At 35.1% G+C, this 12,995-nt stretch overlaps 1 protein-coding gene across 1 annotated transcript in view; it reads left to right on the top strand.

Moving 5' to 3' along the window:
• The window catches only part of LOC109110895 (multiple epidermal growth factor-like domains protein 6), a 59,175-nt gene that overhangs the window by 32,773 nt on the left and 13,407 nt on the right, over nucleotides 1-12,995 (top strand). The window contains exons 5-14 of the mRNA XM_042751369.1: nucleotides 733-855; nucleotides 5,848-5,973; nucleotides 8,603-8,725; nucleotides 9,166-9,288; nucleotides 9,734-9,871; nucleotides 10,219-10,341; nucleotides 10,465-10,587; nucleotides 11,880-12,050; nucleotides 12,137-12,268; nucleotides 12,681-12,809. Coding sequence (XP_042607303.1) covers nucleotides 733-855; nucleotides 5,848-5,973; nucleotides 8,603-8,725; nucleotides 9,166-9,288; nucleotides 9,734-9,871; nucleotides 10,219-10,341; nucleotides 10,465-10,587; nucleotides 11,880-12,050; nucleotides 12,137-12,268; nucleotides 12,681-12,809 — 1,311 coding nt within the window. The remainder of the gene's footprint in view (nucleotides 1-732; nucleotides 856-5,847; nucleotides 5,974-8,602; nucleotides 8,726-9,165; nucleotides 9,289-9,733; nucleotides 9,872-10,218; nucleotides 10,342-10,464; nucleotides 10,588-11,879; nucleotides 12,051-12,136; nucleotides 12,269-12,680; nucleotides 12,810-12,995) is intronic.

Genomic DNA, 12,995 nt, shown 5'->3' with positions numbered 1-12,995 from the left:
TATTCACCTGAAGATCTTTATAATGTGCAGATTGCATATTTCCACAGTTTCATAAGTGCACTTAAGGTAAAAACTTTTTGAATTCCCTACAAGCAGTTTTAAAGGGATAGTTCACCCCCAAAAAAATGACCCAAAAGTTGTCATCATGTATTACTTTTGTCTGTGAAACGCAAAAGAAGATGAAAAATAATGAAAAAAAAGTAATCAATAGTGTGTGTGTGTGGGTGCGCATGTGTTACTTAAAAACACACTGTTGACAAAAATGTGGCAACAAGAAAATAACAGGATAGTAACCACACACTAATGTTGTTTTTTAAGAAAAATCTACAAAGATTGGAATAAAATGAATTATTTATGATCTATGTTTTATTATCCATCTAAATTTATGGATTAAAACTTAAAAAAATGTATGATAAATTACAAAATATTGGTTCAGTTTCATCAAAGGACAAAAATTATGACTTAAAAGCAAGTTTTTGATTTTGATTCAGTGTATCAACGGTATCTGAGCTGCCAGCTATTGATTTTGGAGGTTAGAGAGACTTCAGTTAAAAAGAAACAGAGCAGCATCTGACACAGCAAAATAAATGGTTTTGCATGTGTCTTGGATAAATTAATTTAGGAAATTAGAATGACATGCTTTGTTTTCGTAGGTGAATGCTTTGAAAACTTGTGCAAGAGTCAAACCGCATTCTAACTTGTGGCCTCATGTGTCCACTTTTTCTTCCTCAGATATTGATGAGTGCCAGGTTCACAACGGGGGCTGCCAGCATAGGTGTGTGAACACCAGAGGCTCGTTCTACTGCGAGTGCAACCCGGGGTTTCGTCTGCACATTGACGGCCGCACCTGCATAGGTGAGTCGAGAGAGGTCACTGACAGAGAGCTGACAGACTGGCCTGCATCCAAAGGTTTAGAGACTATAATCATCATGGCCTTAGAACGGCTTTTTCTTTAAAGCTAGCAGGGGTCCCCACCTTGAGCTCTGTATATGAGGGGGAATCAAAGAGCCTCTTGTTTTCGTAATAGCGGAATGTTTGCTACTGTTCTGTACTGTACGGGCCTTGTCATGGTGAGTTTGTGATGGATCTTTGAGATAGACCAGACTAGGACCCAACTGTTCTCTTGCCAGGCCCGTTATCAAATCATCACATCCATTCAAATGTGACTACGGTGTAGAAGGTATCAGGTGAAACCCAACAATTCTGTTTTCAAAGGAAAAACACTGTGGGAATAAAAAGTTCTTGCAAGCATATCAATATAGCTAATGGTGTTTGTGTTTGAAATACAGTATGTGGCGATTATAAAAAATGGATTTTAAATAGTACCATTCCAGAGCTCAGGAATTTCTTTATAGAAACTTTGAAAACATTAAATCAACATGGTAAATAAAAATGAAAAACAAGGATACCAGTCAAATACCTTCTTCAAAGCCAATGCCATGCCACACACAATGAGCCCTGTGCTTCATCTTCATCAGCTGGGATGCCACATGTCAGCTGAAAAAGACTTTCATTTGGACATGATTTGGAAATGTTATAGCTTTTTTTCCTTTGTAATATGGTTATAATCTTGTGGTTTTCTGTGTGCGCTCATGGGGTGAAATGTTTCATTGGGACTCTTGGCTCTGAGATTTGCCAAACACCGAATTTTATTTGTGTAAAGTACATGAAATTCTATCAGATTACTGAATAAATCATTAAAGGAATGTGAAATGGCATCAGATTATTCAACAGCGTCTGTGATATGCTGTTCATTACCATACTTGCAACAAGCAAAAAACAAAACAGACAGTGGACGTCTATGGAACATAGACAAATGACATTTATATTCCAGATGCATTCTGGGATCTGTTCATCATCTAATATTGATATTTAATCTGATTTAATCTTTATTTCAGTTTAGTTTTAACAATAATAGCACTGGAATGCTGTTTGTATTTACAAAAATAAAACCAAAAACAAGTCAGAACATTATTTTCAATTTCCAAGACAGTTTGGCATGGAAAAAAAGCAAATGACATTTATATTCCAGATGCGTTCTGGGATCTGTTCACTTTGCTGATTCTGCTGGTTCATTCTGTTTTAGCTGAATCAGCAGCTAAATTTTTACCTTCCCAAGAGAGCTCCAGTCAGGCTTCAGACTCATTTATCAGTCTTTTTTCCGCTATCAAACCAGCTCTTCTATAGAACCACAATCTGAACCAAAGATGAGTGGGATGGAACACACTACTAGAATAAACCAGAAACAGATGCCACTTATTAATCAGTGAGGGTTTTATCCAGGATCATTTGGTTTTGGTTAACAGTAATTTGAGAAGTTGGTAATCTTGCTGATACTTCATGCCAGAAGCTTATTAAGTTGTGAGTTATGACCGACAGGTAAAACCTTAATTATTTTTAATTCATCCAAGGATTTTCTGCCAAAATAAATATTATCATTATCCTTTAGACACAGTCTCATAATGTAAAGATTTTTCAGTTTTTTTTCAACCGCTTTCCCACTACACTTCTCCAAAAACTTATCCTGTTTAAAGAAATTATCACTTTTATTTGATAATTTATTTAAAAAGACAGACAATTGTCTCATTATATAGGATTTTATATGACATTTTCAAATATGTTTTGGACAGTGTGCAAATATTATTTGGAAGGATTTTTGAGGATCGCTCACTCCTCCACATTGAGGATGACTGATATGGCTGTTATGCCAGCATATATTTAGTCTCAGTGCTGAAATATAGACTGTTCATGGCTTAAGATTTGTGGTTTGGAGCATTATACTCCTTGTGATGGTGAGACATTTTAACAGTGATCCTATATATACAGTATACTGTGGGATTGTGACTGTCATAGGATTTTTTTTTTTTTTTATATGTCAGTTAGGGGCATGGTTATCTGAAATATAATATTCCAAAATGATTGACTGGTGTAAAATTATATTTTTTATTTTTTCAAATAAATGTTCAGCAGTCTCTATTGAAGGTTATATAGAAAACACTTAAAAATATTTAAAATATGTATAGACGCTGTGAGAATGTCTTTCTATCTAAAAGTAATAAGTACTTAAACAAGTCATAGACATACAGTACTGTCTTTTTAAGTCTTTTTAGCTTTACTTTCTGTGTGCGTTCAAATGAGAAATGGTTCCTATCCTACAACACAATTATTTTTTTCACTTCAAAGCTTACTTCATGAAAAAATGCATTCAACTGATCAGAAAGGTTTATATTTATTTATATTCTTACAAAAGTTTACTATTTTAAATAAATATTTTTTTATTCTTCAAAAAATATAAATACAAACATTTTTGCAAAATATTAACAAAACAATTAAGCAACACAACTGATTTTAACATTGATAATGTGAAATGTTTGAGAAATGTAATAAAAACATTAAATACAATGTAAAATTTTTATTTTTAAATTATATTATTATTTCATTATATTGTTTTACTGTTTTACAAAACAGTATAATAATGCAAACAAATACTGCAGCCTTGGTGCACATAAAAGACTTTCAAAAACCTTAAAAAATCTAAATAACCTGTAGTAAGCCTAACCTACAAACCTAAGTCATTTGGAAAACAAAGCAAAACATGCGGTTCTTCTTTTGGATATGATTTACTTGCTATTTAGTGTCTCAAATAAAACTTTTTTAAGGATTTGATGCAAAATATATTGATTATTTGAGCCTCAAAAGCACTTGTATTAATAATTAACAGCAGCACAACAGCACAGAGAGAGCCTCTGTGAAAACTGCCATTTTTGAGTGCAGATGGCCAGAAAATTGACTGAATGAGACTTCATTAACTGTACAATGTGTTTATCTGGAGCTCAGCTGTATCCTTTGACTGACCCTGTTTGATGAAAGAGGTGAGTGAACATTCAGAGGAAGAGGGTGGAGAAGACAGACTGAAAGGTCGCTGACAATAGGACATCATCTGCTCCCTGCTGCATCATTAGAAACCAGATAATGAAAGAGTGAATGCTCTAGTCTTTAATCTGAAATCTTACACACCTCACGATTTACTCCAAAGGTATCTTTGCTGGTCATTCAAGATCTAAATTACACATTACAGGTTCCTGGTCATTCAGAGTGTTTTCAATGTCGTTATCAAACACAAACATTCACGCTGACCGTTCCCTTATCACCACACCAGATGGCTTTTAAATAGCGCAGAACAAAGGTATTTAGTGGTATTTGTTTTTTATATTATGATTGGTTTCTGTCCTGAGATGACTATCCTTTTTGAAAAACAGAAGAGCGGCAACATCGCCAAGCATCACAATCTAAATACTTGAGTACGATGAGAGACTGTTTGTTTTTCCATCAAAGCTTCATTTCAGTCATCTGAGAAAAAAGGTCTGTTTGCAGTGAACTGTTTTCATTAAATTATTCAGCTCCTGAAAATAATTGCTTGGTATTATTTTGGATGATTAGTGAAGAATGCTTTCGACAGGACTATATTTAGAAAGCTGCCAGAAAGTTAAATAATGATGCGCCAAATCCCACAGCCTGCTGAAACAGAAAATGTTTAAAAAAAAGAAAGATCAGTGTCCAGGAATGGCGTTGGTGTCAGTGGACAGGCTTCAGATCTGTAACAAATCTGTGAACTGACCCACACCGGACTGTGAACTGGAAGTCTTCTTGCAATTTGAACTTTTCTGCAAGAAAAAGAAAATCCAGATGTGCTACATTGACAGAGTCCAATATAAACAGAATTACTGATATAATTAAAGCCAAAGGTGCTACCACAAAGTATTATATAAAGTGAGTGCACTGTTATCCAAACAAAGTACTGACAGTTTTTAATTATTTTCTTCCAAGAATAATACAATTGTTTTTCAGTTTAATGTCTTGCGCTGCATGGTCTTAATAAAGTGTAAAAAAAAAGCCTGACAGGATTTGTTTGAATTTTACTCCATAGAATTTCATCCATTATGTGTATAAAAGACAAATAAGAGATCATATAAATGTAAATATACTATGTATAATTTTGTGTATGGGGGGTCTTGTTTTTCTTAGACCTGAATACACACCAACTCTTGGAGACTCGTGTCACCGTGGGAACCTAAATTGAGGTCCCCATGGGTAAACTAAACAAGCTAATAAATCATACATGAGTTTTTTTGAGAACGTAAAAATGCAGAAAGTTTCCTGTGAGGGGTAAGTTTAGGTGTAGGGTGACAGAATATACAGTTTGGACAGTAGAAAAACCATTACGAAAATTTAAAAACACCACAATTATATTAAAACATACTTTTTTTGTGTGTGTGTGTGCATGTGTAAATGTATCATACAATGCCGTTCAAAAGTTTGAGAACAGTATGTTTTTTTTTAAATGTTTTTTTTTTAAAGATGTCTCTTATGCTCATAAAGGTTGCATTCATTTGATCAAGCATACAGAAAAAAAACAAAAAAACAATAATACTGTGAAATATTGTTCCAATAAAAAAAAAGGTATTCTTTTTTAATATACTTTAAAATATAATTTATTCCTGTGATGTCGAAGCTGAATTTTCAGCACCCATGACTCCAGACTTCAGTGTCACATGATATTTCAGAAAACATTCGAATATACTGATTTATTATCAGTGTTGGAAGCAGTTTTTACTGCTTAACATTTTTTGGAGCCTAAAATACTTTTTTTTTTTTTTTTTAAAGGATTCTTGTATTTTTTTCTTTCCTTTTTAAAAGAAATTAATACTTTTATTCAGCAAGGATGTGTTAAATTGATAAAAAGTGATAGTAAAGACATATATATTGTGTATAAACACACACATGTATTTTTTTGAACAGTGAATGGCTATTAACAGTCATTTCTTTTATTCCTTATTCCTCCCTCAGCTGTCCTTTCCTGTGCAGTGAATAATGGAGGCTGTGAGCATGGATGTGTCCAACTTTCTCCAGTTCACTTCCAGTGCCGCTGCAGACATGGGTTCCAGCTCACAGCTGATGGAAAGCGCTGCAGAGGTAAGGCTTTCTCTTCATTTATCTAAATTAGACATCTAACAGTGGCTTGTCTTAATTGTGCTCTGTTTTGTTGAGTTTGCAAGAAATGTAAAAAAAGTCGACCAAAGTTAACATCAAATGATGCTTTGATTGCTGTTTCAAAATTGCAGGCCTCCATGTTCAACTTACTGTAACAGTTAATATTATTGTTTTACTTAGCTTCACGTTTTGTACAGTAATATTAATAGTTAAGTACAGTACAGTAATCAGAAGTCATATATCATTCAGTATGTTTTGGATCCTATGCTAACCAGTCTGGACCAGTATACGGCAGAAGTTTATGATGGTCAAAGCCGGTCGTTTCAGCAGGGTGTAGAAGCAGTTATTTTTGTTGCTTATTTAAACTCTTTACCTTCTGAAAGTTTTGTTATGTTCATGATGTCCATAAAATGTCCCGGCAGTGCATATCACATGCTGTTAGTCAAAGAGCTTGCTGACGAGAGGATGAAAGTAGGAAAAGCTTTGGTCTAAGGCTATGTCATAAAGTCAGTATGTAGCTCTTGGAAGTAAAGATGGAAGGGTTCTTGGCAGAAAGGTGGAAGCTAAAGAAAGTGATCAGCATCTCTAAAACCCAGATGTGCTGTTTTCTTAGAGATACCCTTGACTTGTATACTTTGACTTGGTGTCTTAAAACACAAATGACAAACTTGTATACTTTCAAAAAGTGGTACAGCTCAAAAGTAGTTACTAACCTTAATAACAGGGTCAAGCATTCAAGTAACTATGAACTTGAAAACAGACCTCAGTTAGTGCAGTGTGAGTCACTTGAACAGCAATATCTGAAAGCATTTTGGCCTGCTTTAAATAGCTGTTTTCACAGAGAAACACTTATATTATTCAGACTACAGCATCATCATCTTGGCGAACACTGTGTCAATTCCAGTGTGTCTGCCAAAATTCACATTCACTGTACACAGCCCCACAGATCCAATGTCCTGACACTCACCAGAGCCAATTGTTCCCCTATGAAGTGTTACCACTGAGAGTTAGGTGAAGACAAGGGGAAAGAACAAGGGACCGAGAGAATGTGTGTCTTATTGTGTAACTAGTATCTCTTTGACACTGACCAAAAACATGAAAGCATCTGTGTGTGTTCACGAGAGAGCAGTGCAATTCAGCAAATGAGTAACATTGCCATTAAACTGTTTTCATATTATTGTGATCAAAGTACAGATGAGTCCTGAGAAGAAAGTCTCTGTGCTAGTTTAATATTTAGACAATCCTTAAAACACTATTAAGGCTGTGCAATGCTACAGCGATGGTAATACCAGTACATTGATTTGTAGCATGGTTAGGGGATGATAAATAATTGTTCGATTAGTTTTTTTGCACATTTGCAGGAAATAGATTCCTTCTGTGTTAAAAAAAATAAAGTATATGAGTACTGATATTCAGACAAACATGATTGTGATACTGCTTTTATACAACAGTTAAATAAACAAGACGTTAATATTGAGTAACTTCGAATCAATATTGTTAGTTAATTTTTAGATGCATTTTACCAGTTGCTCTTTTTTGACCCGCCAGTAAAAAGAGATCAACATGGAGCCAAAACAGAATTTAAAAGTTATACACATAAGATACAGTAATGGTGTTGCTAAGTGAATTTGTGATTTTGAACAAATCACTTAAATGAATGATTCAGTGACTCTTAAAGACAGTAGCTGTGTCCAAAATCACATACAGTCTGAGTATACTATATCTGATGAAGAGCTTAGTTTGCAAACTGTAAAAAAGTATGTACTATATAGTTTAATATTAATTCCGGATGTACTTATTGTCACATGACCGACAGCATCAGTTGCTTACTTCATGTGATAGTAGTCTTAATCCGATGCACATTTTAGAATCATTCTACTCTTTTCACATACTGTTTTTCAGCTACTATCAGCATATTTGGACAGTGGGAGCCATTTGTTCCATTTCTTAATAAATCAGTGTCGAATGAATCAGTTGAGCTAATGAATCATTTATACATTCATAAAAAGTCACTTGTTGCCACCTACTGACATTACATATGAATCACTGTTAAATCCCCACCACTGGAATGCACAAAAACAGTGAAACAGTGAAAAGTATATCAATGAATATCATATTCATAGTATTTATATGGTACTCCAATGAAGTACTTCTAAAAGACATGCAATTACCAGGGTACTATTAGTACTTAGTTAATGTGTATTTTGGTTTTAAAAAGATCATATGACCCAGATTTGCTCCCCCAAATCTATAAAACGTGCTGAAAAGTAAGTTTATGGCGGATATAAACCTGACATTATTTGTTGCTCTCCAAATGCAGTATATGACGCCAAACGTTTTTCTTTTCTTATTTATTCTGGATCAAAATCTGTCCTCCAAATGGTCTCAAAACTGCATTGTATATGTATGATGTGTTTTATGTCATAATGTGACTGAGGCAACAAAGCTGGCAAGGGAAGTATGGGAATTCAGATAGAGAAGGTCTGCAGAAATTATGTATGTGTAGCCTCTTACATGGATTGTGTTGACAAGATAATGAGAGTTTGTGTGCGTGAGGGAGACAGCCAGTGAAATGACTTACAAGATCTGACTTAAACAGCATATGTTTCAGTGAGGAACCCATGTGCGGAGAGGAACGGCGGCTGTGTGCACTTATGTCGCAGTGATGGCGGTCATGCTGTGTGCAGCTGTCACCAAGGCTTCATGCTGGCCCCGGACCAGAAGAGCTGTGAAGGTAAAAGCTTCTGACAGGAGCAGTGAAGGGCTTTTCCACCACGGTAGGGTTCAGTTACACTGTCATGGAAAGTATTAAATGGTCTCTCATCTGCTGGATCCTCTTTTTTCCAAAGTTTTTAAAGAAGTTTCTTTCCCATGGTGTGAGAACAGTGGAAGCACTGTGTTTGATTAAACGGCTGAAAGCTGTAGAACATGGTTCATCTTCTCAGTGAGACAGTGAGCAGAGATTTCCACTCTGAAGTCCATGATGGAACCAGTTAGTGCTTGAGAGGTTGCACTTATTAATTTTCATTTAAGTGATTGTAAGGGGCAGAAATTTCTGTTTGTCCGACTATAAGTGACTCAACAAATCCAGAAAGGGATCCTCGTCTAATTAGATGTCTGTATAAATAGAAAAAGGCGATATGTCATCAGTAACTTGTAATTGGTGTGTTTCAGATGTCGATGAGTGTGAAACAGGATTGGCGGCGTGTGCTCACAGTTGCCGGAACACTCCGGGCTCCTTCTCATGCATCTGCAATCCAGGATACGAGCTGGGCTCTGATGGCAGGAAATGCTACCGTGAGTTACCTTAAACTTTAATTGGTGTTCCAGAAACATTATTATCATCAATGTAAATATCAGTATTTTTGTGCAAACAGTGATTTTTAAAAAATAATTCTTAAAGAGGAATTCAAAAGAACAGCATTCATTTGAAATGTGAATCTTGTAACATTATCAGTGTCTTTAAAGTCACTTTGATCAATTTACAGCATGCTTTCTGAATAAAAGCATTAGTTTCTTTAAAATCTTACTAACCCCAAACCTTTGAATGGTAGTGTATATCATTTGTTTAGCAATAAAATAGTTAATGAGTGAAAAATTAACTAACCAAAAAGTGTCCAACAAAACAAATTTTGAAGTAAATGACACACAGTTAGCATTTTTATTATCTAATACAATGGCATTAATGCTACAGTATGTACATAATAAACACTTTTTCCTTTTTATTATTGACTCTCTGTAGGTATTGAAATAGAGATTGTTAATAGTTGTGACTCAGATAACGGTGGCTGTTCACACCACTGTCAGCACGGCACACTTGGACCCGTCTGCAGCTGTAACCAGGGTTATCAGCTCGCGGAGGACCTCAAAACCTGTTTGGGTGAGTGTGCAGGTGTACGGACAGATACATAAATAAGTTTTACAGAATAACTCCAATGAAATCCATCTCTTGGATTCAGTGTGCATCCAGCTGCACTGATAAACCTTTAAAATCTTCACTCCTCAAACAATATTAATGACTATTTCCTACAAAACCAAATGTCAGCCAGCTGGATCTCAGCAGTTGTAGGTCTTGTTTTTCTGGCTGTGCCCTGAAGGTTCTCTCTAAATATTGATCTCTCTTCATAACTGGAAATGTGCTTATATAAATACTCAGTCTACAGGGTCCTAATACACGCCGATGGCTCGTGGCCTCGCTTCCTGTACTGCTTTTTTTTTTTGCTTTAGATCTAGAAGAATGTGAGGAGGGAACTTCATGCTGTGAGCAGGACTGCACAAACTACCCCGGAGGTTATGAGTGCTACTGCAGGGCAGGATACAGACTCAACGCTGATGGATGTGGATGTGACGGTACTAGCGACTATTAAAGAAGAGCAAGGAGACATATCAGTTACTGGCAATGTGCTATGATAATAAACAGCACTAGATACATCACGTTGTATAAAGTGTGTTGTGTTTTCCACTGTTGTCTAGATGTGGATGAGTGTCTGTCTGATAATGGGGGCTGTGAGCACACATGTCAGAACATAGCTGGCTCCTATCACTGCTTCTGTGAGTTTGGAAACCGGCTTGCTGAAGACAGACACTCCTGTATTCGTAAGTACACCATGGGGGGCACAGTGGATATCAGTTATTGTATGTGGTGTGCATTAGGATGGCTTTATGCACAGCTTTCTAGAATACTTCATCCTGATTGGTCAATCACAACATTCTGTGGTCAAATCTGTAATGATTAATGTACAGCCATCTGGTCATTTTTGCAAAATAAACAGAATGTGTTGCATCACTTAGATTTTAAAAGGTTATGTTTGTGATAACAATCAGCTGTCTCTACATTATCTGTTATTTCATGGGTGCTTAACAAATAAGTATTTTATTTTATTAGAGTAGAAAGAGACCGTTAAAGCACAGTATAAACATATAAACAGTTTATAAACAGTTAAATAAATAGTTGAAGGTCCATCATACAAAAAATGACGTCAGACCAATCAGATTCAAATCTTTCAGACAACCATGTACCAGTAATAATTTTGTAAAATAAATGTTACACTATGTAATTAATTTTCTACATAATTGTGCTTTGATTTCCTACAGTACATAGCCTTTTTTTAACACAATAGTAGTATTTTTCAGTATCAGTATTTTTTATTTTAATTATTTAATTATGTATTTTGTTATTTGCTTTAATGTGTATTTAATAGTGCTGTCAAACGAATAATCACATCCAAAATAAATGTTTTTGTTTACAAAATATATGAGTGTTTACTGTGTATATTTATTATCTATATATATATGAATACAAACACATGCATGTATATTTTTAAGAAAAATATGCTTTGTTTATATATTAAATATATTTATATATAATATAAATATATAAATATACATCTAAATATTTTCTAAATATATGCTCTATTTTGGTGTATTTATATATACATAATAAATAAACAGTACACATACATATAGTACGTAAACAAAAACTTTTATTTTGGATGTGATTAATCATTTGACAGCACTAGTATTTAATTATTCATAGTACTGTAAGATGATATTGAGGGATAAGTATTGTTAGGTGGTCTGAATATAGTAGTTTTATCTTTGTTTTTGTCGTTATCTATGTACAGTATATAGTTAATATAGTTGAATGGGCCCTGGGAAGACTAGCAACCACTCTGTGAAAGCTAAAGGGCATCTGAATAGGGGTGGGCATCTAGTATTTGATAAATATCTGTCCAATAAGCAGGATATTGTCCAGCCAGCAACATCTAATCATCCTGTCAAGGCTTATTTTGTAATAATAACAGCATTATTACTTGCATAGTTGATGTAACATCAAGACAACATTGATCATGTCAATATATCTATTTCTCTCTCTCTGTTCTGTGTAGCCCTGGAGAGAGCGGTTGAGGAATTGTCCAGTCCAATGGTGGTTGAGAGACCTCTCCTTCGTCTCACACTCCTCCAGGACCACCCACAACCCCTGGAGCACTATCACGACTATGAGGACGACGATGGCTTTGGAGAGCTGCGGGCAGAGAGCACCCTCTCTGAGAAATTTGGTCTGTTGTTATACAGTATGTCAAGTGTCTTTATTTATTATTAGTGGCTCTTGCTTCTTGTTACCCTTACCATTGTCTCGTCACAGTGTGTTTGAATGGGACGTTTGGCCATGACTGCAGCCTGACGTGTGAAGACTGCTCGAACGGAGGACTGTGTAACATTGACAGAGATGGTTGTGACTGCCCAGATGGTTGGACAGCAATCATTTGTAACCAAAGTGTGTATTTTATGTTTTGTATAACCATTAAGTTTGAGATTTTTAATATTTTGAGACGATTCTGCATTTATTGATTAAAAATTACAGTAAAAAACAATTAAAATAACTGTTTTCTATTTTAATATATTTGTTAATTTAATTTGATTCTGTGATTTTCAGCATCATTACTCCAGTCTTCAGTGCCACATGATCCTAAAGAAATTATTCTAATATAATGATTTGCTGCTCAAGAAACATTCATTATTATTAACAATGTTGAAAACAGTTTAATACTTTTGTGGAAACTGTGACACTTTTTTTCGGTATTCTTTAAAATATTCAAAAATATTTTTGAACAGAAATGTAGGCTTATACTTACTACTGTTCATATAATTGCTCTGTATAAAATAACACTTTCTTTTGTCCATTTTAGCCTGTCCAGAGGGAACATTTGGCAGAAACTGTTCCTTCACTTGTAAGTGCAAAAACGGTGGCACCTGTGACCCGATCAGCGGGAAGTGCCGCTGCCCACCTGGAGTCAGTGGAGACCTGTGCCAGGACGGTGAGTGACTGCAAGATTACAGCATAAAATTAAACCGTATCTGTACCAGATTTGCTGTTGCAATCACTGTTGGCATGTTTAGATGAAATATGCCTTGTGTTTTATGTCTCAAATTACATTCATACGATTTTTTAGATTATGTTAATCTTTAATTTAAAGCTAGAGTATGTCATTTTTATTCCGTGT

Source organism: Cyprinus carpio, chromosome B23, assembly GCF_018340385.1.
Source record: "Cyprinus carpio isolate SPL01 chromosome B23, ASM1834038v1, whole genome shotgun sequence".
NCBI lineage: Eukaryota > Metazoa > Chordata > Actinopteri > Cypriniformes > Cyprinidae > Cyprinus > Cyprinus carpio.
This window is presented reverse-complemented; position numbering and strand designations above follow the sequence as displayed.